At 39.9% G+C, this 25,762-nt stretch overlaps 1 protein-coding gene across 1 annotated transcript in view; it reads left to right on the top strand.

Annotated features, from left to right (window-relative positions):
- The window catches only part of CUX2 (cut like homeobox 2), a 598,839-nt gene that overhangs the window by 380,674 nt on the left and 192,403 nt on the right, over positions 1-25,762 (top strand). The window contains exon 4 of the mRNA XM_077462022.1: positions 3,411-3,489. Within this exon, the coding sequence (XP_077318148.1) occupies positions 3,411-3,489 (79 nt within the window). The remainder of the gene's footprint in view (positions 1-3,410; positions 3,490-25,762) is intronic.

Genomic DNA, 25,762 nt, shown 5'->3' with positions numbered 1-25,762 from the left:
TTTTACAACCTATATTGTTGCTTATCTTGTGCATGCACTCCATTATGGCCGCGGTCTCTAATGTTTACTTAGAGTGATAGAAAAAATATACCCAGTGAGTAGCAGCACTGCAGACCAAAACACCTTGTTAATAAGAAAGCTAAAAAGGGACATTTTTGTAAATCCCCCCTTTTGCTTGTATTGTTGCTTACCATGTGCATCCCTTTATGACCACAGTTAGTTCACTGTAGTGCTTCTAATAAAGCTTTTGGTTAGTGTATGTTATTTTGTGCATTATTTGCCTTTTCTTATTGGATCAGAGGAATTGCTTTGAATGATTGCTGGCCTTGAAGACCTCTAGTAGCAGAAAAAAGTGGGGAAAATGTGGGATAGCTTTGTATTGAACCTAAATATTGAAGCAGTTTTTTTTTGTTAACAGTCTATTCATTTTTTTTTTTTTTTTTTTGCTGGAATTCTGCTTTAACCCTTTGTCTACAAAGTTATGTTTATTAGGTACCTGCCATTCAAAGGGTTAAAGCAAGCTAACAGCTTTGAGGGCTGCGAATTAAACCAGATCTTTGAATGGAGGATAGGTGGATGATTAAAAGGTCCTCCCCCTCCATTCATAGATCACTTTTCATTCAAAGAAGCTGAACTAGAAGGCTTCCATGAGTGGAGGAGCTGGGTGGAAAAGGTGGGCATAGTTGGGCACTCTTGATGAGTAAGACCAACACGTCCCTCAATTCTGTTAACCCCCATTGCACTAGAAGGTTATGCTGGTGAGGGTTGGAGTTGATAGTGGGAAAAGTTCAAGAAAACCAGGAGCCAGCAACACAAAGGACACAGCACATTCATAGAAAGTCATGTTCCTTGTGCTGATGATTGTGTTTTTTATTTTGACTATGCTTAGGCTTTAAGGCTTGGTTCAGATCTGTATGTGCTGACAGAAACAGGCTGAAAAGTTAGTTGGAATTAGTTAAGGCATAATCAGCCTTTTGCGAAAATTAATAAATGCACCCATATTGATTTTATTAAATTTTTGCTTTGAAGCCTTCAAAGTATGCAACCACATTCAGTCTCCTACAGGCTATTCCTCCAGTCCCAGGTCCGTACAGAAGTATAGACTTTTTTTTGTGTGTGTGTTTGGAGGAAGCAATTAATGGAATATGAGTCCACTGGTGACAGATAGGACTCGAAGTCTTCCATTAACAGTTCTGCATGAATGGATCTGTAAATGGACGGCATGGTTGTGTGGGAAGAGCCATGCACAGCTGTGCTAAATGTAATATGATACAGGATGGAGAAAAAGGAAAAGAACCCAATGATACTTGGGTTGAGCTGCGTGTTGGAGTGCCAGAAAGAAGCCTTTACTGTGCCAATGCCTCAAAAACAGCCCAGTTACATTATACCCGACAACACCTTGACACGCCTCACCAGGCTTTTTTGTGGCATTGGCACAGTAAAGGCTCCCTTCTGGCAACTCGACCATGCAGTTCATTTTTATTCAAGTATGGTCATATTGAGCTCCTTGAAACAGCCCCACTGTCCTTTTCCAGAGCAACCTGTATTTCCCCTGAGGTTACCTGTGGTCTTTTGTTTGTATCCCAAACAATTTTTCTGGCAAATGTGCTTGCAATCTTTCTTGGTCTACCTGGCCTTGCCTTGGTATCTAGAGATCCCCAAATGTTCCACTTCTTAAGTAAAATCAGCCTGTATATGCAATAAAGCATGCTTGTTATACTCATTCTAGAACCTAAAGGGTTAATCCTCTGCATTGTGTAAAAAGGTTGCTTGATTCTGTCTTCTCTGATCCTACTCGTCTTTCACAGTCCCCAAATCATCTCCTGATAGAACAGAGTCTTGGGGAAAGCTGTACATGCTCAGCTTGGTGTATATTGCTAGAGTTTTTTTTCTTGAGGGGAGAGTGCATGTGATCAGCACAGGGCAAATCAGCACTGTCCAGACAGAGGGTCAGGGGTCCTGCAGCCTCATAGGACAATCAGAGGAGAATGGAAACTCCTCTTACAAACTTTTAACCAGTGGTCTGCTGGACACTGGTAAAAGCCAAAGGACTACTCTAACTACTAACAAAAAAGGTAATTTATGTTTACTAACACTATTGCATTTCCATGTTTCGTATACTGTGGGAGACCGGATATAGTGAATGAAGGGTCCTGGATTTAGTAACACTTTAATAAGTGGGTTGAACAGTACTGACTGGCATATTCAAGGCTTTGAATGTCTTTTTATATCCTTTTCCATAACGTGGTTACTCAGGTCTATTGACAGTTCTTTTCTGCACCCAACCTGCTCAGTGCATCCAGGTGAGAGCTAACAAACTCATTGACTATTTATACACAGACACTAATTGCAATTTAAAAAGTCACAGATGTGGGCAATTGACCTTTAATTGCCATTTATTTTAACCCAAGTGTGTCACCTTGTGTGTCTGTACCAAGGCCAAACATTCCAGGGTATGTAAACTTTTGATCAGAGTCATTTGGGTGATTTCTTTTATCATTATTATTTAAAAAGGAGCCAAACAGCTATGCAATAATAAATGGCTTCATATGATCACTATCCTTAAATATAAGACAGTTTTTTGGCAGGATGAGTCATATTTTCAATATCAATGCCAAAATGTAATGGTTTCTGCCAGGTTATGCAAACATATGAGCACAACTGTATATAACCAATGTAGTAGCATCCTTTATTAAAGTACAGAATATAAATGATCACTGTTGGTGACAAGTTTTTTATTTTATTTTTTGTTCATTTGTTTTCCTTCCTAATGCACATAAAATAGACCTCCTAATTGTACTTGTTCATTATGTCTTGAGTACTAGTCATTGAGGTTGAGTTACTAAAGGCAGATATACTGTGCACTAGAAGTGCACTGCAAGTGCATTTGCTCTAGAACTGAGGGGACACTCTAAAATGAGGGGAAGCTCTGCTGATTTCTATCATCCAATGCAAAAATGCTGTTTTTTTATTTCCCTTGCATGTGCCCCTCAGAACTAGAGCAACTGCCCTTGAAGTGCACTTGTCTGTGTACTTGTGGGTGCACTTGCAGTGCACAGACTATTTAGCTTTAGTAAATCAACCCCATTGTGTTTTAGAGGTCAGGTCAGTTTTACAGGTCAATTTCTAGAGACAAGATCCAGGGGTAAACTAGAACTGCAGCCTTTTAATGCCCCAGGCCTGTGCATCAATCACAATGCATTGAGACAAGGAGATATAGGAAAGAGTGATGCAGCACATATCACTATGCAGTCTGCTACTGACATGAATGAGTTATTGAGAAACATTTCATTCATGCCATTGGTACATGCTCCTCCAGGTACTATCTGCAGATTCACAACAATTTGTCTTTTTTTATGTGTATAGTCATGTTTTGTACTTACAAGTATTCTATCTTTCTACTCCATCAGGTTGTTGCACTTAGTAAAAGAAGCAAAGAAGCAGAAGCAGCGTTCCTAAGTGTATACAAGCAATTAATTGAAGCACCAGGTGATTTACTTTTTATTTCCATAGTTTAGTGCTACTGTATATTATTTCATATTTACATGTTTGTAAACTTCACAGAAAAGAAAAACCAAAAGCCCTTTTTAGCCTTTCACACCGAATCCAACTTTGAAATCTGGTGATGACACTACTGTGCAGCGCACTGTGCTCAATGGAGTCCCTGACACCAGAAGCAAAGTCATGTCTCTTCTGAGATGACAACTTCCACACATAGATACAGTGCAGATTAAGGCATAGTAAGTCAATAATTGGAGGAAGATCAGTTGCATGGAGATCACGGGCAATACTAGTGATCGGTCTTTTGCCACTTGTTTGCTTATTTTCTGCAGAGCTTCCAAAGTTCAATTCCTCTTTAGGATAATAGGCTGTCAACATTTTTTATGAAGAATTTAGTTTGCTATCCACTGTTTATTTCTATAATCCTGCAAGGCTTCATAGACCAATGTGCCCCTGATTTTTCTACTCATATTGTGATTGGCTTTAAGTAATATTAATAGATATGTGCACTGCTGAAAAATGTGTTCGTTTTGGTTTTAGTTTCATTCGTTTTTTTCGAAATATCGAAATTCGTAAATTCGAAAAATTCTGAATTAAAAAATACTGAATTTGAAAATTCAAAAATTCAAGAGTAAAAAGCCAAAATTCTAAATAATAACTAACTAACTAACCAACTAATAATAACTAACTATTAAATTATAGGTATTGGAATTTCTTTTCAAATTTGGCTGTTAGTTAACGTAACAAATACAGATTTATCTGAAGTTACAAATTATCCGAAATAAAGAATGCTGCATCTAAACAAATGGAACAGAACTAAATAATAATAAATAATAATATGTTTTTATTATTATTGTTATTTATTATTATTAATATTAATTAATTACGTTCCATTCGCTTAGATACGGCATTCGTTATTACGGATAATTCATAACTTTGGATAAATTCATATTTGTTAAGTTCACTAACAGCCACATTTGAAAGAAAATTTCAACACCTATAATTTAATAGTTAATAATAGTTAAGTTATTATTAGTTAGTTATTATTTTAAAAAAATTTAATTTTTGTATTTTCGTTCTTATTTTTTGGATTTTCATTCTTTTGAATTTTCGAATTTTCATTCCTATTTTTAATTTTCGAATTTCCAAAATTCCAAATTTTCAAGTTTCAAATTTCTGAATTTTCAAACTTCTGAATGTGTGGAAAAATTCGAAAATTTGTAAATTTGGCCATTCCGAATTAACAAATTTTGTCTAAATACGTTAAAAAACTAATTCGGAACTAAACTAATTGAACATGTCTAAATATTAATGTGTAAGAAGGAAGTACCACTCTTTCAGGCAGAAAATACAATTATATGACTCCTTCAAGGTAAGTTATGTTGAATCTTTTTTATTCAGTTTTAAACAATATAAAGTGAAAACATGAGCATATCAGTCCATTTCCAATGGATGTACAAGTACACATTATGATCATAAAAGGCAGCACAGTGGTGTAGTGGATAGCACTTTCACCTAGCAGCAAAAAGGGTTGCTGGCTCAAATCCCAAACACAACACTATCTGCCTGGAGTTTGCATGTTCTCCATGTGCCCTTGTGGGTTTCTTCTGGGTACTCTGGTTTCCTCACACACTTCAAAGACATGTTGGTAAGTTAAATGGATCCTGTCTAAAATGGCTCTAGTATATATGAATGTGAGTTAGGGACCTTAAGTTGTAAGCTCCTTGAGGGCAGGGACTGATGTGAATGCATAATGTATATGTAAATTGATGGCGCTATATATGTACCTGAAATAAAAAAATATATATAATAATACGAGGTCAAATAGCGTGGTTATGATAAGGTATAGGTCTCTAAGGCATGGTAAAATGAGCATAGTAACTGTATTTTAACTAACCAGTAGGCCACTAACAACAGAGTTGTAAAAAGCATGACAACAATGGCGTGAATTTGTAGTGGTGCTATAGTTAATATAGCCATAAACTCATATTACAGAATGTACATAAAAATTAAAGAAGGTTAGGAAAAAAACAAAAGATAAAATATATCTGAAGGCAAAATAGAAGAGGAGGAAAAAAAAGGGAGGGGGGGCGGAGTAGAGGAGGGATAAGGGTAAATATAAGGAAGGGGAGGGGATAGCAGTCTACACATGAGAGGACCCTGGAGAAGATTCATCAAAATTATCTGCTACAAAAAACATCAAAATCGGAGTAAAACCAGAAATGCAACCATCTGGTCCACATAATGGCATGGGATTCATTCTTATCAGCATCCCAGGCTGTCATACGTTCTAGGTGGTCCATCCTGCCCACTTCACTTGTCCAGTCAGCTAAAGAGGGGACCGCCCTTTAAGGTAAATTAGACACTTCTGTGAGTTTTTTAAGCAACATTCACCTAACAGTGCATTTTCAGTGTTGGAGGGAAAGATTAAAACCTAAAAAAAAAAAAAAAAATAGAAATTACTTAACCTCCCTGGTGGTACGATTATTTCAGATTTTAGGTGCTGAAAGCGGTACCATTATTTTGCATGGAAATTTGGCGTTTTATATTGTAGTCCTGTAATAACTCACTTAAATCTGTCCAAACCAGAGTCGAGTAGACATCCCGGGTATGATAAAGTTTGAAAAATGAAATAATAAATTATAATATAATAAATAATTATACCAAATAATAATATAATAATAATAAAAAATATTCAATAATGTAATCAAATCAAAAACACAGAAATTTGCTCAGTTGCAGAATTGTCACTATCATTACTTTTCACAAATCGCTATCGCTCAATTCTGCGACAGTTTTGGTTGCTATGGATAATCTCCAGTTTCCAGGCATAAAGAACAGTTTTTATAATATAAAACTGCATGCAGGACAACTGGAGAAACCACTAGGGACAAAGGTGATGTGAAATAATTGCATACAGTAATGTAATCTGTAAGATTACATTATACTGTATGTAATGTGTGTGTTTTACTTTTTGAATTTGGCGCTGTTCTCCGTCCCCATGCATCGCACCGCTCGCAGGGAACAGAGCCTGGCGATTTGATGAATCGAGTGGAGGACAAGCCGCTCACAGTGCAGGGAGACATCACTGGATCCAGGGGACAAGGTAAGTAAACTCATCCTGGATCCAGCAATGGGATTCCGAGTCTGGCTCGGGGGTTACCGCTTTTGGTTCTGAATTTTCACCCCGAGCCAGACCCGGGAATACCGCCAGGGGGGTTAAAGTGCAGGAAACCCACTCTCATCCTTTCTAAACTACTGCCATAGTGGTTATCTATAAAGATATACATGCCTCCTGCATGTATCCTTACCTTTCAAATGTCTCCGCTCTGTCTGTTATGAGACCCGAAAAACTGCAGATTCTGTGGGTGGGTCTGTTGTCCGGAGCTCGGTGGGTGGAATCCTGATGTAAGTAGACTCCCCGCCCACCTCTACACTTCCCTTGTCAACATGCATTTTCTCTTATGTATTTCTTACACTGAACTTCTGCTATGATCACTAACATCCAGTCAAAACTCAGAAAAGTCACCACATGACTTCAGCATGCCCAATCATGCTGGGGTGTGGAGCAGCCATATCTGGGAGAGCTGGAGAAGAAAAGAGGAAGGGATCTGAAGTATACAGAATGTCTCTCTCAGGTTCTGCTTGAGATATGTAAATCACCTGTCACTCACAGCAAGGGGGAGAAACAGACTCCTATTTCTCTGTGTCTCAGTTTTTATCTCACTGAAAAAAGATAAGAGGACTGCTCAGAGCTGGATTAACTCTTTGTGGCAAGACTGGGCACAGATGACAGGAAATCCTATACTGTACAAGGTGCAAGCCTTAATTAAAAAAAAAATTGGGTTTACATCCACTGTAAGGAAATATTATTCTTTTATTTATTTTTTGCTTTCTGGAGTAGCCCACAAACATGTTATGATATTGACAGAACGTTTTAACAAAGAGAGGTGCCCACTTGAAAGTTTGTAAATATTCACTTTATACTGTATGCACATGCGTGGATTGCTGTATATTAACCCCACTAGGGGGTGTACCAACATCCCTAACTTTAAATACAAAAAAAAATAAAGATAAAATGGGACTCTCTTGTGTATAAAGAAGACTTACAATTTATTAACAAATCAGGCTGGTATGCACTTCATTTAATTCTTTCTATAAAGAGTTAGAAGTCAGCTTTTTAGACAGGACAGGATTAAGGTGAAATATCTCCAATGAGCCACAGAAGACAATGAAGCTTGTCAGGATCTAACCCTACTCCAGTCTATATGGGTCTGAGACCCACAGGGGTATGAAGAACTGGCTGCAGGAAGACAGCGCTGGACTCCAGGTAAGTGGTAAGTACCTGATATTAAGCTGATGTAGCTGCTGACATTTAAAAAAATTAAACTCCTCTTTAAGTAGTGAAGGCAAGATTAGGATGATTCTACCCACACAGGTTCACTTTAAATTGCACGAGAAGGTCATAGCTTTTCTATTTCCCAAATTTCCCTTCAGAATTAATAAAGCATTCTGAATCTGAATAGCTGTTCCCAGCAAGAGCAGAGTAAGGATGATTACATCTAATACTGCCCATCATTCTCGATGAATGTTGTAACACCCTTATGTGTTATTTAACTTGCTAGGTGCTAACAAAGCTCACCACTATGCAGAAAACTTGCAGATTATGTCAATTAAGAATAAAAAAGGGTTAATCATTTTAGTTGTTAACATTTGGGGGGGGGGAAACCAAAGGTTTTGTAGCAAATTTTTGCACACAAGATGGATAGAATGTCTTTGCAATCTCTTACCATGGGTACTGTTCAAGTCGACCATTAGGAGGCAGTAGTTAGCTTCTGTGCAGTTCATATAAAATTGAAGAACTCTTGTTCCATAAAAACTATTTTCACGTCTACAATAAGGATACTGCAGTGCTACAGGGAAATATTCATACTAATGTTACATTAATGATACTGTGCCATAGTAATTCCACAGACATATCAAAGCTCCAGACCACAACAAATGGGCATCTTGCTCTTGGTTTGCAATTTCTGATCAAAGACTGTCTCTGCTGTCGTGCCCACATTTGCTCATGTCAGAGAGCGAGTCACCATGACACACCTCTCTGTACTATGGAAAGCTGTTTAAACTCCTAGATTGTAAGCTCTAATGAGCAGGGCCCTCTGATTCCCCCTGTCTTGAATTGTATTGTATTGTAATGTCTGCCCTAATATTGTAAAACGCTGTGTAAACTGTCGGCGCGATATAAATCCTGTATAATAATAATAATAAAATCCAATAGTCATCAGTGAGTATTGGCAAAATAAAACACAAGCATAGTAGACCTTCAAAGATGATGCCTGACAGATTGGTAGTGGTCAACATCGCTAGAGTAACTGATAAAAGGGCTGTCCTTAGATGGTGGATTACCGTCTACTTAAAAGAACATCTGGCTGGACAGAAGCATGGAGACCACCATACTGCTGACCTCTCCTGATAATGCTAGTTGCCTGGCTGGCTGACTTGCTTGTCTCGTGTCGACTTGTGTCGCTTTACTGACAATTGTGCGGTCGTGCGACGTTGCACCCCAACAAAATGGATTTTTATTTTTTCCCCACAAATAGAGCTTTCTTTTGGTGGTATTCGACCATATCTACAGTTTAAATTTTTTGCGCTATAAACAGAAAAAGACCAACATTTTTTTTTTTAAACTATATTTTTTACTTTTTGCTATAATAAATATCCCAAAAAAGAAATAATAATTTCTTTCTCAGTTTAGGCTGATATGTATTCTTCTACATATTTTTGGTTAAAAAAATCGCACCAAGCATATATTGATTGGTTTGCGCAAAAGTTATAGCGTCTACAAAATAGGGGATAGATTGAAGGCATTTTTATTATTATTTTTTTTTATTATTAAAAATGGTGGTGATCTGCGATTTTTTTTTTTATCATGACATGATCGGACACTTTTAACACTATTTTGGGACCATTGACATTTATACAGCGATCAGAGCTAAAATAGCCATTGATTACTGTATAAATGTCACTGACAGGGAAGGGGTTAAACACTAGGTGGTGATCAAGGGGTTAAGTGTGTTTCCTCAGTGTGTTCTAACTGTAGAGGGGGTGGGCTCACTAGAACATGACAGAGATCACTGCTCCCGATCGCTGGGAGCAGTAGATTCTTGTCATGTCTCTAGGCAGAACAGGGAAATTACTTGTTTACCCGTTCTTCCTCTCCATATCATTATCACAGGCCAGCGGGGGTCATTAAGTCTGCGGGCACACTCCCGCGGCGCATGCCCGCCCGCTAGCCTGCGATGATGGAGGAATGTACAGGTATGCCCCTTAGCACAGCCGTGCCATTCTGCTGACATACATTGTCATGCAGCTGTCAGCAAACGGTTAAATATGAAATGTTTAACCACTTGCTTACTGGGCACTTAAACACCCTTCCTGCCCAGACCAATTTTCAGCTTTCGGTGCTCTCACACTTTGAATGACAATTACTCAGTCATGCAACACTGTACCCAAATGATTTTTTTATCCTTTTTTTCCCACAAATAGAGCTTTCTTTTGGTGGTATTTGATCAGCTCTGGGGTTTTTATTTTTTGCGCTATAAATGAAAAAAGACCAAAAATTTTGAAAAAAACGCATATTTCTTTGTTTCTGTGACAGAATTATGCAAATTATTAATTTTTCTTCATAAATTTTGGCCACAATTTATACTGCTACATATCTTTGGTAAAAATAACTCAAATTAGTGGATATTATTTGGTCTTTGTGAAAGTTAGAGAGTCTACAAGCTGTGGTGCGAATCGCACAAAATTGATCACATCTGATGTACTGGTGGCCTATCTCGCTTCTTGTGACCTGAACAAGTCAGGAAAGTACAAATACCCCCCAAATTACCCCTTTTTGGAAAGTAGACATTCCAAGGTATTTAGTAAGAGGCATAGTGAGCTTTTTGATGTTGTCATTTTTTTCCCACAATTCTTTGCAAAATTAAGATTTTTCATTTTTTTTCTCCACAAAATTGTCATTGTAATAGGTTATTTCTCTCACGTGGCACGTGTATTCCACAAATGACACCCCCCAAAAAATTCTGCTACTCCTCCTGAGTATTACAATACCACATCTGTGGGACTTTTTCACAGCCTGGCCACATAGAGAGGCCCAACATGAAGGTAGCGCCATCATGTGTTCTAGGAACAAATTACACATCTAACTTGTTGACTATTTATTACACTTTTGAAGCACCAGGACAATGACACGTGACACTGATGACAGATGGCACTGATACATGGCAATGATGACAGATGGCACTAATATGTGGCACTGATGACACGTGGCACTTACACGTGGCACTAATACGTGGTACTGAAGACACGTGGCACTAATACGTGGCACTGATGACAGATGGCACTAAAACGTGGCACTAATACGTGCCACCAATGACAGATGGCACTAATACATGGCACCGATGACGCGTGACACTGATGACAGATGGCACTGATAAGTGGCATTGATGACACGTAACACTGACAACAGATGGCACGTGACACTGACAGGTGGCACTGATGACAAATGGCACTGATACGTGGCACTGATGACAGATGGCACTAATACGTGGCACTGATGACAGATGGCACTATGTGGCACTGATGACACGTGGCACTGATGACAGATGGCACTTATACGTGGCACTGATGACAGATGGCACTGGGGACAAATGGCACTGACAACAGGTGGCACTGGGGGCAGGTGGCACTGGGGGCAGGTAGTACTGGGGTGGATGGCACTGGGGGCAGGTAGCACTGGGGTGGATGGCACTGGGGGCAGGTAGCACTGGGGTGGATGGCACTGGGGTGGATGGCACTGGGGCGGATGGCACTGCTGGGGGAGGATGGCACTGCTGGGGGAGGATGGCACTTTTTTTTTTAACTTTTTTTTTTTTCCAACTCAAAGCAGAACGGCTGCCGCTGCAGCCGTTCATCTCTCCCCTCTCACACTGTCTGTGTGAGGAGGTAGAGCGGCGCTGAGAGATGATCTCATATGTTTACATATGAGATCATCTCCCATTGGACACGCCGATCACGCTGTAAATGGCCGCTGTGATTGGCCGTTTACAGCGATCTGTGTTTACCTGTCCCCGGGGGACACGGCGAACACAGAACTTCCGCGATGCGCGCCCGCGGTGGCGCGCATTGCGGAAGCAAACATTAGGACGTCCAGGGACGGCCTCCCGGACGAACGCGCCTGCTCTACGGCCGTCATTCGGCTATAGGGCGGGCGCGAGGTGGTTAAACACTGGGGGTTATTTATGAAAGTCAAATCCACTTTGCACTGCAAGTGCATTTGAAAGTGCAGTCACTCTAAATCTAAGGGGGTAGATCTGAAATGAGTGAAAGCTCTGCTGATTTTATCATCCAATCATGTGCAAGCTAAAATTTTGTTTTTTCTTTTCCTTGCATGTCCCCCTTGGATCTACAGTGACTTTACTTCCAAGTGCACTTGCAGTGCAAAGTGTATTTTCCTTTAGTAAATAACCCCCAATGTCAGCTTTCTCTTTATACACAGACATGATGAAATGATTGGCAACATAATTTGCCTGATAAATTGAATCTGCATGTTACAGTTTATAGCATATAGCATGGAAAGTGCAGTGCTGACCACTGGGCACACCTAAAACACCAAACTCTCATATAAACATCAACCTGTTAATGAAATTTCAAATGTAATTTTTAATATCTTTAAATCTGCAGCTCTCATTAAAGTAATACCTGGTGATCCTGCTGTGACGTTCCTTGTGCAAACACTTTTTGTTATAGGATGACAATGATTTTGTCTCCCAATTATTTTTCTTGCGTTGCGGCCATGTTACATGCCCTCCCAATGGAACTTCAAGCAACTCTGCCAATGTATATTGCAAAGACATGTTCCACTGTTATTACCAACAGAAAATTCTTTGTGAGAAATAACATGTAGTCATAGTGGGAGTACATACAGTACATGTAGACAGAGAGGAGCTGCAAATGGAAATGGCTTGCAGGAGATCAGCAGCATCGAGATGCAACAAAGAATAAAAAAAAACAAGTGAAAACAGTCATGTTTTTAATGGAGTTTGTTTATGACACATGGGGGTTATTTACAAAAGGCAAATCCACTTTTCACTGCAAGTGCAAAATGCACTTGGAAGTGCAGTCGCTGCAAACCTGAGGGGTAGATCTGAAATTAGGGGAAGCTCTGCTGATTTTATCATCCAATCATGTGCAAGCTAAAATGCTGTTTTTTATTTTGCTTGCATGTCCCCCTCTGATCTACAGCAACTGCACCTCCAAGTGCACTTTCAGTGCACTTTCAAGTTCACTTGCAGTGCAAAGTGGATTTGGCTTTAGTAAATAACCCCCATAGTTCTTCAGCAAACTAAGGGGGTTATTTACGAAAGTAAAATACACTTTGCACTACAAATGCAAACTACAAGTGCAAAGTGCACTTGAAATTGCACTTCAAGTGCACTTGGGAGTGCAGTCCCTGTAAATCTGAGGGGTAGGTCTGAAATAAAGGGAAGCTCTGCTGATTTTATCATCTAATCATGTGCAAGCTAAAATGCTGTTTTTTATTTTCCTTGTCCCCCTCAGATACACAGCGACTGCACTTCCCAGTGCACTTTACTTTCAGAGCAATTTCAAGTGCACTTTGCACTTGTAGTGCAAAGTGGATTTGCCTTTAGTAAATAACCCCCATAGTTCTTTAGCAAACTAAATGTCATTCAGTTAGAGCTCACATCTTCAGTGAGTGCTGATAAAAAAAAACTCACCATTTTGTACACAACTATCCAGTCCTCAGATTAGGGGGGGGGGGGGGGGGGCAGAGATACTTCTAAAGCCGGCCATACATGTATAGATTTGTTTTGTTGTTTTCTGATCAGTTGCTCACTTTGATGTGGAGGCCTCATGGGTGCCAGCTAATTCCTGTTACTAATATGTAGAAAAAGACTTGTTTCAGACAGTCCAGAAATAACAAGACACTCTTTTTTAAAAAGACTACCTTTGAACGGCAATAGTATCTGACAACATTCAGTGTACAGATGGTTGACTGAAAACGACTAGCAGCCTCTACTATATTTGCCAAGTTGTGGCGTATGATGAGCAATGTGGACTGAAATGCTTAAAGCTTTTTTATATTTGAAGCACATTGCTTTTGATTAGGATTCCCACATCTGCTTTGTCAAAACCAGTTAGTGTTTTAACAGATTATAGCGCTTGTTGGAAACATAGAATGTTCCCTAATGGTGCTTACATCTCTCACACATTGATTGACTGGTTGTGACTAATTGCTTTAGATTACAGAGAAATTGCAAAAGGTGATCCTCAGTTTAGAATCTGTGAGCACAAGACTTTATCCATTTTACTAAAACATCCTAAAATCTCTGGAACCTAATCTTTGGTGGCTCTTACTAAGAAATTTAACTCTACATGTATTTTTTATTTTTTATTATTCAGGCATCATGATGTCTGAGGACATTACTGTTACTACACGCATTTACAGTCAGTTTTGCAGGTGCAAGGTCTGCATTTAAAAAGTGTCTCATGCGTCTTTGGTTCCGATTCAGGTGAATCGGTGAACAGGGACGCACCAGACCCCATGCTGTGAACCGCAGCATATGTGAACCCAGCCTTAAGTGTTTAGTAACCCTCAACTACAGCTTGATTTGCTAATGGTCAGTAAATTACTTCTTAATGTTGCACATAGATCCCAGGAAATTTTGTTTTTTACATGATGGTGTGTTCAAAAATATGTCATACCATACAAAAATGTGCCAGCCTGAGTTTGTCTGTTGGGAGACATGCACCTGCATGGATCTCAGAGTGCATTGTTTCTATGTCGATTTTACACAGCATGCCAACTTTTTGGGAATTGAGGTTGTATGTTTTAACAATCCCAATCTATTTATAACATTAAAACAATTGGATCAATACAGGCAAATGTATTGTTTGTAAGTACACAGTACACTCTATATGCAAATACACATAGCAAAAATCCAGTGGTCAAATGTTCAGTAAGGAAGGGTAATCCAAGTGGCTTGGGTAGAGAAAGTTTCATACGGCACAAGGAACCACATCTCCCTGCCAGCATCCAGGACAGATCGCTCCATGCACATGAACAAGAGTAATTCAAGGGTTGCAAGGTCAGAGTGCAGAAAGATTTATTGAACAAAGCTATTAACAAACTTGTCACAGACTTTGGGCTTCAAGAGAACCATGGCCTTCAGAACTCTGTGTTATAATGTGTTCTTAAAGAGGGAGTCCGAAAATACAAATACTGCAGCTGCTGACTTTTAAAATAAGGACACTTACCTGTCCATCGCGCCCGCGATGTCGGCACCCGAAGCCGATCTCTCGATCGTCTCTCGGGTGCTGCCGCCGCCATCTTGGGTGTGGGAATCAGGAAGTGGAGCCTTTCGGCTTCATTTCCCGGTTCCCTACTGCGCATGCGCGAGTCACGCTGCGCAATAAGGATGGACCCGCTGCCTCTGGGATCTGTGTGTTTCCCAGCAGGCAGCGGGGGACTTTCGGAAAGGGGCGTAATCTACGCCCCTTTCCGCAGAGAGCTATCCCGGAAGTGGGTGCAGATACCTGTACTGTACAGGTACCTGCACCCCCCTCCCCCCTGAAAGGTGCCAATTGTGGCGCCGGAGGGGGGGAGGATTCCAATGAGCGGAAGGTCCACTTTAGGGTGGACCTCCGCTTTAAGTTATCCAAAGCTGGTCACTACTTTCTTGTAGCTTCTTATGTAAGTTAGTCTGGGGAGCCAGACTGTCTAAGGAGGTCATTGTTATGATAATAGGACTAGCTCTACTGTGTAAGGTGACCTTTGTCTGAGATAATAGGAGTAGCCGTTATCTGATGGTTTGCTGTATAAATTCAGTGTGTTTCTAAAAATAAAGCAGTTCATTTTCTAGGGTACTCCAAGACTGGTGTTGTCTGGTCCTTGGGGTTTCTATAGCCAGATGCATTGGTCTTGTGTTGCAGGAATTGGGAAGCAGCTTATTGGCGGAAATACCTAACAGGGTCACAAAACGTGCATCCAAGAACCTGAAAAATAATGTGAGGGGATGAGAGGAGAACGTGCACTTTGTTCACAACTGTCATTGTGGGGAGAAGGGGAGGAATACTATGCATTTCTGGAGCTCCACCCCTTTGTCAAACTTGTCTGTGTTGTATCTAATAACACGACTGATAGCTGTGGAATCAGTCCTTGCAACCACCACCATCAGATGGCGTCACTTTTGGGCAGCACCACTGTATTCAGGCAACCATAGCAGCAGCTAAATACAGTAGTGCTGTATAGTGAGTGGGGACACAGAGTGGCACTCACAAGAGTCTACAATTGTATTTTGTATTGAAAGGACTTGATACGATTTTGCACTTTTTTGCACATCTGGTATTTATTGTAGTATATTTTAAGATTTATTGATAATTAAGAATGTTGGAGCAGTGCTGAGTATAATGATTTTTATCACCATTGTAAGGCTCTTTATCTTACACGTCAGCAGCAGCCCTGAAAGATTTATGTAGGGTAATTTGTTGATTATTTATTGTATTATTTGTACACCATAGCGTGGGTATCTATATAATTTTTTTCAATTAATTCTATAGGGTTCATAGTATTATTCATTTTATATTTTTTAACTTTTAATTCGATTAGATTCCTTAAAACCCAAAAAATATGTTTTTATCAATTTCAAAACACTAACTTAAAGCGAAGGTCTGCCCACCCCACAAAGAAATTTAAGTTAGCAGCTACAAATACTGCAGCTGCTGACTCTTAATATATGGGCACTTACCTGTCTAAGGTGCCCACGATTTCTGCACCGCAGTTGATCTTCGGGTCGGGTTCAGCCGTCGCCATTGCCAGCCAGTTCCCTACTGCACATACAGGCTGCGCTTTCTAATTGGGCCGGAGGCAGAGGAAGTGGGGAAGTGGACCTGTCAAAAACAGGTCCCAGTTCCCCCCTCCCCCCTGAAAGTTGCCAAATGTGGCTCCAGAGGGGGGGAGGAGGCGAATAAGTGAGAGTTCCCATTTTGGGTGGAACTCTGCTTTAAGAAAATCTTGGAATTCCCTCTTGATACAGTTTTCTAAGAGCTTTAAATTTTCTGTTCGCTAAAAAAAAATATATATATATGGTAAAATTACCTATATTTGGAGTATCTACAGTCAGAATAAACAAGACCACCTATGAGTGATCAGTGATCAGTCCTGGATGCATTGACTACATGCAAGCGGCTACCTTTGGCTGCGGGAGCCGACAGGCTCCTATTGCTTTGAATGGGGTTGCCTCCAGCAGCTGATCGGGCCCACTGGGGTTCTAGCAGGTACTCACTGTCAGGCAAGAAAACACAGATGGAAATGTAGCCTAACCCATTTATTTCCATTTGTTAGCTTATAATAAAATATTAGCAGGGAATTTAATTAAAAACAGTCTACCAAATAAAAGTCATATACAGAATGCCCTTAACCACTTGACCACTGGGCACTTAAACCCCTTTCCTAACCAGACCAATTGTCATCTTTCGGTGCTCTCACATTTTAAATGACAATTACTCAGTCATGCAACACTGTACCTATATGAAATTTTTGTCCTTTTTTCACACAAATAGAGCTTTCTTTTGGTGGTATTTAATCACAGCTGAGTTTTTTTATTTTTTGCGCTAAATTAATTTTTCTTTGTTTCTGTTATAAAATTTAGCAAATTAGTAATTTTTTCTTCATAAATTTTGGCCAAAATGTATACTGCTACATATCTTTGGTAAAAATAAGTATAAATTGGTGTATATTATTTGGTCTTTGTGAAAGAGCAAATAATATACATGGTGCCAATATCTGAAAATTGCTCACACCTGAAGTACTGACGGCCTATATCATTTCTTGAGACCCTAACATGCCAGAAAAGTACAAATACCCCCCAAATGACCCCTTTTGAAAAGAAGACATTCCAAGGTATTCAGAAAGATGCATGGTGAGGTTTTTGAAGTTGTCATTTTTTCCCACAATTCTTTGCAAAATCAAGATTTTTTTTTTTCACAAAATTGTCATATTAGCAGGTTATTTCTCAAACACAGCATATGCATACCACAAATTACAAACCAAAACACATTCTGCTATTGCTCCCGAGTTTGGCGATACCACATGTGTGAGACTTTTACACAGCGTGGCCACATACAGAGGCCCAACATGCAGGGAGCACCTGCAGGAGTTCTGGAGCACCCAGGACAATTCTGACATTTCTCTCCTACATGTAAAAATCATCATTTATTTGCTAGAAAATTACATAGAACCCCAAAACATTATATATATATATATTTTTAGCAAAGACCCTAGAAAATACAGTGGCGGTCGTTGCAACTTTTTATCTTGCGTGGTATTTGTGCAGCAATTTTTCAAAGCATTTTTTGGGGAAAAAAACTGTTTTGTGCTTTAAAAAAAAAAAACAGTAAAGTTAGCCCAATGTTTTTGCATACTGTGAAAGATGAAGTTATGCTGAGTAAATAGATACCTAACATGTCACCCTTCAAAATTGCACACACTCGTTGAAAGGCGCCAAACTTCGCTACTTAAAAATACCCATAGGTGATGCTTTAACATTTTTTACTGGTTACGTTTTGAGTTAAAAAGGAGTTCTAGGGACAAAATTATTGCTCTCGCTCTAACATTCACAGTGATACCTCACATGTGTGGTTTGAACACCGTTTCATATGTGGGTGGGACAGGGGCGATTAAAATAAAATAAAAAATATTGTTCATTTTACTTTATTTATTTGTAAATTGTAAATTCGTATTGGTGAGTCGGTAGAAGCACCGGAGGGCGGCGGGAGGGGGGTTGTCCGCTCTCGCCTCCCATAAGAACAATTAAACAGTGGAACAGCCGCTATGATCATTCTTATGGTGTAGGAAATTGCCGGATAAAAAAGTTGATATCTGAATGATGCCTGTAGCTGCAGGCATCATTCAGATATCCCCGCACAAAGTCAAGTACATCATATGGAAGTGGTTAAAATGCTTTTTTTTTTTAACACAAAGTTGTCCATTTATACAATATTTCTAACACATAGCATGTACATACCAAAAATGACACCACAAAATAGATTCTCCTACTCCTCCTGAGTAAGGGGATACCACATGTGTGAGACTTCCACAGCCTGGCCACATACAGAGGCCGAGTAAATCCGAGCATGGCCGGGTATGGCTGAGTATGGCTGGGTATCGCTGAGTATGGCTGGGTATCACCAAGTATTGCAGAGTATGGCTGGGTATCACCAAGTTTTGCACAGTATGGCAGAGTATGGCTGGGTATTGCAGGGGATGGCAGAGTATGGCTGGGTATGGCAGAGTATTGCTGGGTATTGCCGGGATGGCTGGGTATTACAGGGCATGGCTGGGTATGACAGAGTATTGCAGAGTATGGCAGGTCATTTGGCTATGGGCCGGTTGGGAACTGGTTAATAAAACAATTTAATGAAATTATTTTCTAAACTCCAAGTACTGGGGTAAGAATTTTAGCAAATAGTTTATTTTGTTGTGCTCAATGTGATAAACCAGCAGAAAGCCTGTCTCCAAATTTGCTTTGTATAAGACAATCGATCTGGATACCTCAGTACAGGTCTCCCCGCACTCCCGTCCCTTGGCTCTGACGTCAGCTGGCTCCTTCCCATGCGTATCATCACTGATCACATGACTTCATCTGAGGTAAAAAGCTTTTTTTTTTAAGTTTTATGTTTATATATACGAGCGTAATACTTAATACATTTTATGGTATCAGCTATTATTTGAAGCACAGTTTATCTAAAAGACAATATTGAAGTGCAAGGGGACTTTCTTCACTATATGGGACTGATTGCAATGTGATTTAATGATTTATTTTTTACGTATTGATTAGAAATTTAGGTTTAGTTTGGTTTAGCACAAAAGACACTATACAGAAAGCAAGGTTCCCCCTTGTGGGATTTTAAAGGCCCTAATGGTGATATAATACCAAAACACAATATGAATGATAAATATAAAAATAAAAATGTATTATCGTATATACAGTTCAAAGGTAGCGAACAATGAATAATTAATAAGAAAAAACATGACTGATACAGTTACACATGAATATGATACATTGGTTAGATGCTGCGAGGAATCAGAGGACACCATATGGAGTGCAGACTCCACACCCAAGAAGACAGCACAGAAGACACAGTCATACCACATACACACAATCGGATTTTCTAACAACAAATGTTCGATGGGAGCTTGTTAGGCTCCATCGGAGGCGTGTGTATTCTCCATCAGAAATTTTTTGTCAGAATTTCCAATGACAAAAATTTGAGAGCTGTTTCTCGAATTTTCCAACAACAAAATCCGTTGTCGGAAATTCCGAGCGCGTGTAGACTCTGAATCAAGTACGAGAAGCGCTCAGTCTGGTAAAACTAGCGTTCGTAATGGAGAAGGCACATTCGCCATGCTGCAAATTTAATATTATTTTAATGCAGCGCATTCTCTTCTTCTTTATAATGCTAGAATACAGGCATACCCCATGTAAATACACAATGGGGTTTATTTACTAAAGCTAGAAAGTGCAAAATCAGGCTCACTTCTGCATAGAAACCAATGAGTTTCCAGGTTTTATTACCAAAGCTTAATTGAACAAGCTGGGGTTAGAAGCTCATTGGTTTCTATGCAGAAGTGAGCCTGATTTTACACTTTCCAGCTTTAGTAAATAAACCCCATTGTGTACTTAAAAGTGGGGTATGTCGGGGGAGTAGCATGCGTGGGGCTCTGAGGATGGCTGCTTGAGCCGAGAGTACAGCACCAGCTTTGTACAGCGGCACCTATGTCTCCCAGCACAGGTAACAGATTTATTCAAAAATTGTAACACAGGCACAGGACAGGTCAGGGAATGTCCCTATCTATTTATTTTTCAGTTTTGAGGTATTATCAGCGGAAAGTTAAGTCTGTTATCACAGACGAAAAATCCAAAATGGCCGTAGCAGCACAACATACAGCTGCCAGTGGGCTCTGCCTCACAGAACACAGACAGATAAATTCATTGATGGCACAGAATTCTACCTCAGAAACCCAGGCAGCTCCCACACAAGCTCTTTTTTCCTCACAAATTATCCACAGAACCATTTTCAAATCAGCCCACTTCTGTTACTACCTCTTCTTCTATGTGAATTATCGCTTCAGCTCAAAATAGCTTTTCCCTGTCAGAAAATTGCCTCAGAGATGATGCTTTTCAAATGGAGGATTTATTCCAGAAACTCTCAGCACTCTTGGATAAAGGTCTGACTCAAACAGTTGCAATAATAACTGGGGACATGAAAACTGGATTCCAAAACCTAGGAGCCCGAATAGACTTAATTGAACACAAACTTGAGGAAACAGTATCTGTATCTAACCAGCATTCCACTCATTTATCCACAATTCAGAAACAACTTGATTATGCAGTTTCCAGAATCGATGACCTGGAAAACAGGTCCAGGAGGTACAATTTTAGAATCAGAGGATTACCAGAATCTGTGTAAAATATACCTGCAGCAATCCAAGAGTTAATCAAATCATTGCTGCCTAATAGGGATGAGCCGAACACCCCCCCCGGTTCGGTTCGCACCAGAACTTTCGAACGGACCCCAAATTCGTACGAACGTTAGAACCCCATTGAAGTCTATGGGACTCGAACGTTCGAAATTCAAAGTGTTAATTTTAACGGCTAATATGCAAGATACTGTCCTAAAAAGGGTTTGGGGACCTGGCTCCTGCCCCAGGGGACATGGATCAATGCAAAAAAAACGTTTAAAAACTGACGTTTTGGCGGGAGCACTGATTTTAATGATGATTAAAATGAAAAAAAAGTGAAATATTCCTTTAAATATGGTGCCTGGTGGGTGTCTGTAGTATGCCTGTGAAGTGCCATGTGTTTCCCATGTTTAGAACAGTCCCTGCACAAAATGACATTTAACGGAAATAACATCATTTAAAGCTGCTTGCGGTTTTAATGTTATATCTGGTTCCTGCAATATGGTTGAAAATCATTAAGAAAAATGGCATGGGTAGCCCTCCCTGCCCATTACCAGCCCCTTTGGGTCTTGTACGCATATTAAGGGGAACCCCGTACCCATATTAAAAAAAGGAAATACGTGTGGCCCCCAGGCCCTATATACTCAGAACAGCAGTATACAGGCGGTGCAAACAAGACAGGGACTGTGTAGGTTTGTTGTGTTAAGTTGAATCGGTTTGTAATTTTCAACTGGTAAATTTTTAAAGTGTAGCTCCAGTCAAAAAAAACTATTTTTAAGCTTTTTGGAAAACATAGGGAAGGGTTATCACCCCTGTATAATTTGTTTTGCCGTCCGTCTTTTTCAGAGCACACAGACAGCACGCACAATCTCCTAACACTGACTGAAAGCTCTATTTAAAACGAGCAAGATATTTAGCTATATAGGTGGATATATCGGTGTATACTGCGTTCAGAGCACGCAGACAGCACGCACAATCTCCTAACACTGACTGACAGCTCTATTTAAAACGAGCAAGATATTTAGCTATATAGGTGGATATAGTGGTGTATACTGCGTTCAGAGCACGCAGACAGCGTGCACAATCTCCTAACACCGACTGAAAGCTCTATTTAAAACGAGCAAGATATTTAGCAATATAGGTGGATATAGCGGTGTATACTGCGTTCAGAGCACGCAGACAGCACGCACAATCTCCTAACACTGACTGACAGCTCTATTATAAAAGATAGGTGAATATAGCGGTGTATACTGCGGTCAGGGCACGCAGACAACAACCACTACAGAAGAGCAAGAACGAAAAATCGGCCGATAACGATCGGTGTATACTGTGTTGAAGGTACACAGAACACCCATTGCCTGCTACAGATGCCAACACACTACACAAGGCCACCGCACTGGCGGCCTTATATAGTGTGGGGCGTGTACTACACAGCCTGAGCTATGATTGGCCACAGGCATCCTGCCTGTGGCCAATCATGGCTCTCCTCGCTGCTGGCGCTGTGATTGGCCAAGCATGCAGGGTCACAGTGCATGCTTGGCCAATCATGAGCCAGCAATGCACTGCGCCATCGCAGTGCATTGTGGGCCGTGAGCGCCACACAAATTTGGTGCGAACGGCCCATAACGTTCGGAATTCGCCGAACGGGCGAACAGCCGATGTTCGAGTCGAACGTATGTTCGACTCGAACACGAAGCTCATCCCTACTGCCTAATATTTCTTAGCACCGTATTGAACTAGACAGGGCCCACAGAGCTCTCGGTCCACCCAGGAAGGATGGAAAACCCAGGAACATTATTGCCAAACCTCATTACTACTCAGTGAAAGAGGAGGTTATGAAACAAGCCAGATCTGCATCCCAAATTTTGTGCCAAGGACATCCTATTCAAATTTTCACGGATCTTTCTCCATTTACAATCCAACGTAGAAGAGCACTTAAACCTTTACTTCTAATCTTGTCTAAACAAGAAATTAAATATAGATGGGCTTTCCCGGTTGCAGTCAAGTTCTCCTTTAATGGACAATCATACTCATTTGCTAACTTACAGGAGGGAGAACGCATTTTCCTCCAACTCAAGCTTATCTCCCAAGAGGCTGATATGGAAACCTCCACATCTGGTTCCAGCTCATCCAAAAGACCAACTCCTACAAGTCCAATGGACCAACCAGGCTGAAATGTTTTTCCCTTTATAAATTCACTTTTTCATCCTAGACCTAGGGTCTAATCACAGACCTGCCTGTGACCCTTTTTAAGGAATTTTCTTCACCTTTTTTTCTTATTTTTTTATTTATTTATTTTATTTTTATTATTAGTTTTTTTTTGCCACGCTGTTTATAGCAATATTTCTATATATATGATTTGGGTGCCCTGTGCGGAGGTGGTCCACTTGTGCCTCCACCTTCCCCTTGGAGTCCCACGGGCTTCTGGGGGCTAGGTTGTCTGATCTTTCCGGATCAGACTTTTTCTTGCTCTTGTTGTAAGGATTCTGGTGGTGTCTCCCCTCCTGAATCCTAGTTCTACATGTTAGGAGATTTTTCCTTTTTTTCTCGCTCTTTCCTCTCTCTTTTCTCATTTTTTTTTTTTTTTTAATCTCCCCTAAATGTCTAATAGCTAGAATTTAATATTTCTAGAATGCAGAGGTTTTTCTTGATTTCTTATTACTCATTGGTGAATATTTCCAAATTAACATTGATTGTTAAACTACTGAGAGTGAGTGGGGCGGTTGAATATGAGCGTACCTATTTGAGTTCCCATGGCTAATTCTCAAACCCTACTTAAAATAGCATCTCATAATGTCCAAGGCTTTAATTCCCCTATAAAACGGAGGAAATTTTTGGACTACTACAAAACTCTCAAGTTAGATATACTCTTACTCCAAGAGACTCACTTTCCTATACGGTACAGTCCCAATTACATACATCCACACTTCCCCCAATTTCACCTTGCGAATGCAGAAAATAACACTAAGGGGGTTGCCATCATTTTTTTAAAGCATAGTAAATTTCAGAAAGCTTTTGAATACATTGATCCTGAGGGGAGAATTTTTATTATCACAAGGTACAATAAATTAAAATCTGTATTCCCTTATCTCATATTATGCCTCTAACAGGGGTCAAACTGCCTTTTTTGAAAACATTATGCGCACCCTCGGTCCTATGCTAGCAGACACAGTGATTTTTGTGGGAGATTCAAATGTAGCTTTCGATCAAGCTCTTGATAAATGAAAACCCCCCCCAAGGATCAGTTAACCCGCCCAACCAGAGAAAGCCATAAAATAGCTAAATTACTTTAAAACCATAATCCTATAGAGACTTGGAGAGAACTAAACCCCTCTAAAAGGAATTTCACACACTTCTCACATCCTCACAATACTTACACTAGAATTTACCATATCCTCACTCATTCACCCCTGCTTTCTTTCATAGTTAATGCCCACATTAAAGATGATGCTCTAATGCATTAGTTAAGAAACAGAGTTGTTGGAAACTTAATGAGTCCATTCTTTCAAATCCAGTTTCAATAGAAAATGTAAATATTGAACTCAGGCAATACTTTTCTATCAATGATAATGATGAAGTTTCAAATTAAATTCTTTGGGCTGCTCTTAAGAGGCAAAATCATACAAATTTAGTCAAAAACCAAACGGGACCGTAAGTCTGAATTGGAGCGTTTAGACAAGGAATATACTACCCTGTGACACAATCATAAACGAGATCCCACTAAAGTTCCTATAGCTCTATTGGACAGAGCTAGATTAGATCTTAACCTTGCTGTGACCACTCAGGCTGAAAAAGTGTTAAGATGGAATTTTAATAAATTTTACACTCAGGAAAACAAAATTGGGCCTTTACTAGCTGCAAAGATCTCCCCAGACACAAATTTATTTCAATGCCTAAAATTAGGATTTCAGGCCAACCTCCTACAGCTAACCCTGTCAAAATCCTAGATGCTTTTCATAAATTTTACTCAGATCTGTACAATTCTCATTCGCAACCTGATAATAAATTGATCACTGGATTCTTGGATGACCTCCCCATCCCAACTTTATCTGCCCATCACAAACGTCTACTTGAAGCCCCCTTCTCAGAAGAGGAAGTGAGGGAGGTCATTAAGGGACTCAAAAAAGGATCTGCTCCAGGCCCTGATGGTCTATCTATATCATATTATAAGGCTTTTGCAGAAATCTTGGTACCTTATTTGACCAAATACTTTAACGAGTCACCCCTAAACCAGATAAAAATCCAGAGGAGGTAAATAATTATCGCCCTATTTCCCTTATAAATAATGACGTTAAAATAATGACAAAAATACTAGCCAATCGATTATCTTCTTTTATTAATAACTATATTCACAAAGATCAAGTAGGTTTCATCCCAGGAAGACAAGGCCTAGATCAAATAAGAAGGGCTATTAACTTAATTTCAATACTCCAATCAAATTGGGAAGGCGGACAGAGACAACAGAGACTTCTCCTGTCTCTGGACCCTTATAGATCATTGGGGTTTCGGGGAGAGCACTTTAAAAGTCTTAATTATTCTATTTATTCTACTCCTAAGGCTCTGATTCGCCTTCAAGGTCATTACTCCAAACCAATAGCTATAGCACGAGGTACTAGGCAAGGATGTCCACTCTCCCCTCTCATCTTTGCCATAGCCATCGAGACCTTAGCAATTGCCATCTGTCAAAATATGAACATTCAGGGGGTTTCTTGC

This window comes from Lithobates pipiens, unplaced genomic scaffold, assembly GCF_037356315.1.
Source record: "Lithobates pipiens isolate NorthernLeopardFrog02 unplaced genomic scaffold, aLitPip1_a1.2 Scaffold_3, whole genome shotgun sequence".
Lineage (NCBI taxonomy): Eukaryota > Metazoa > Chordata > Amphibia > Anura > Ranidae > Lithobates > Lithobates pipiens.
Note: the sequence above shows the minus strand (reverse complement) of the source record. Positions and strands in the feature narration are given on the sequence as shown.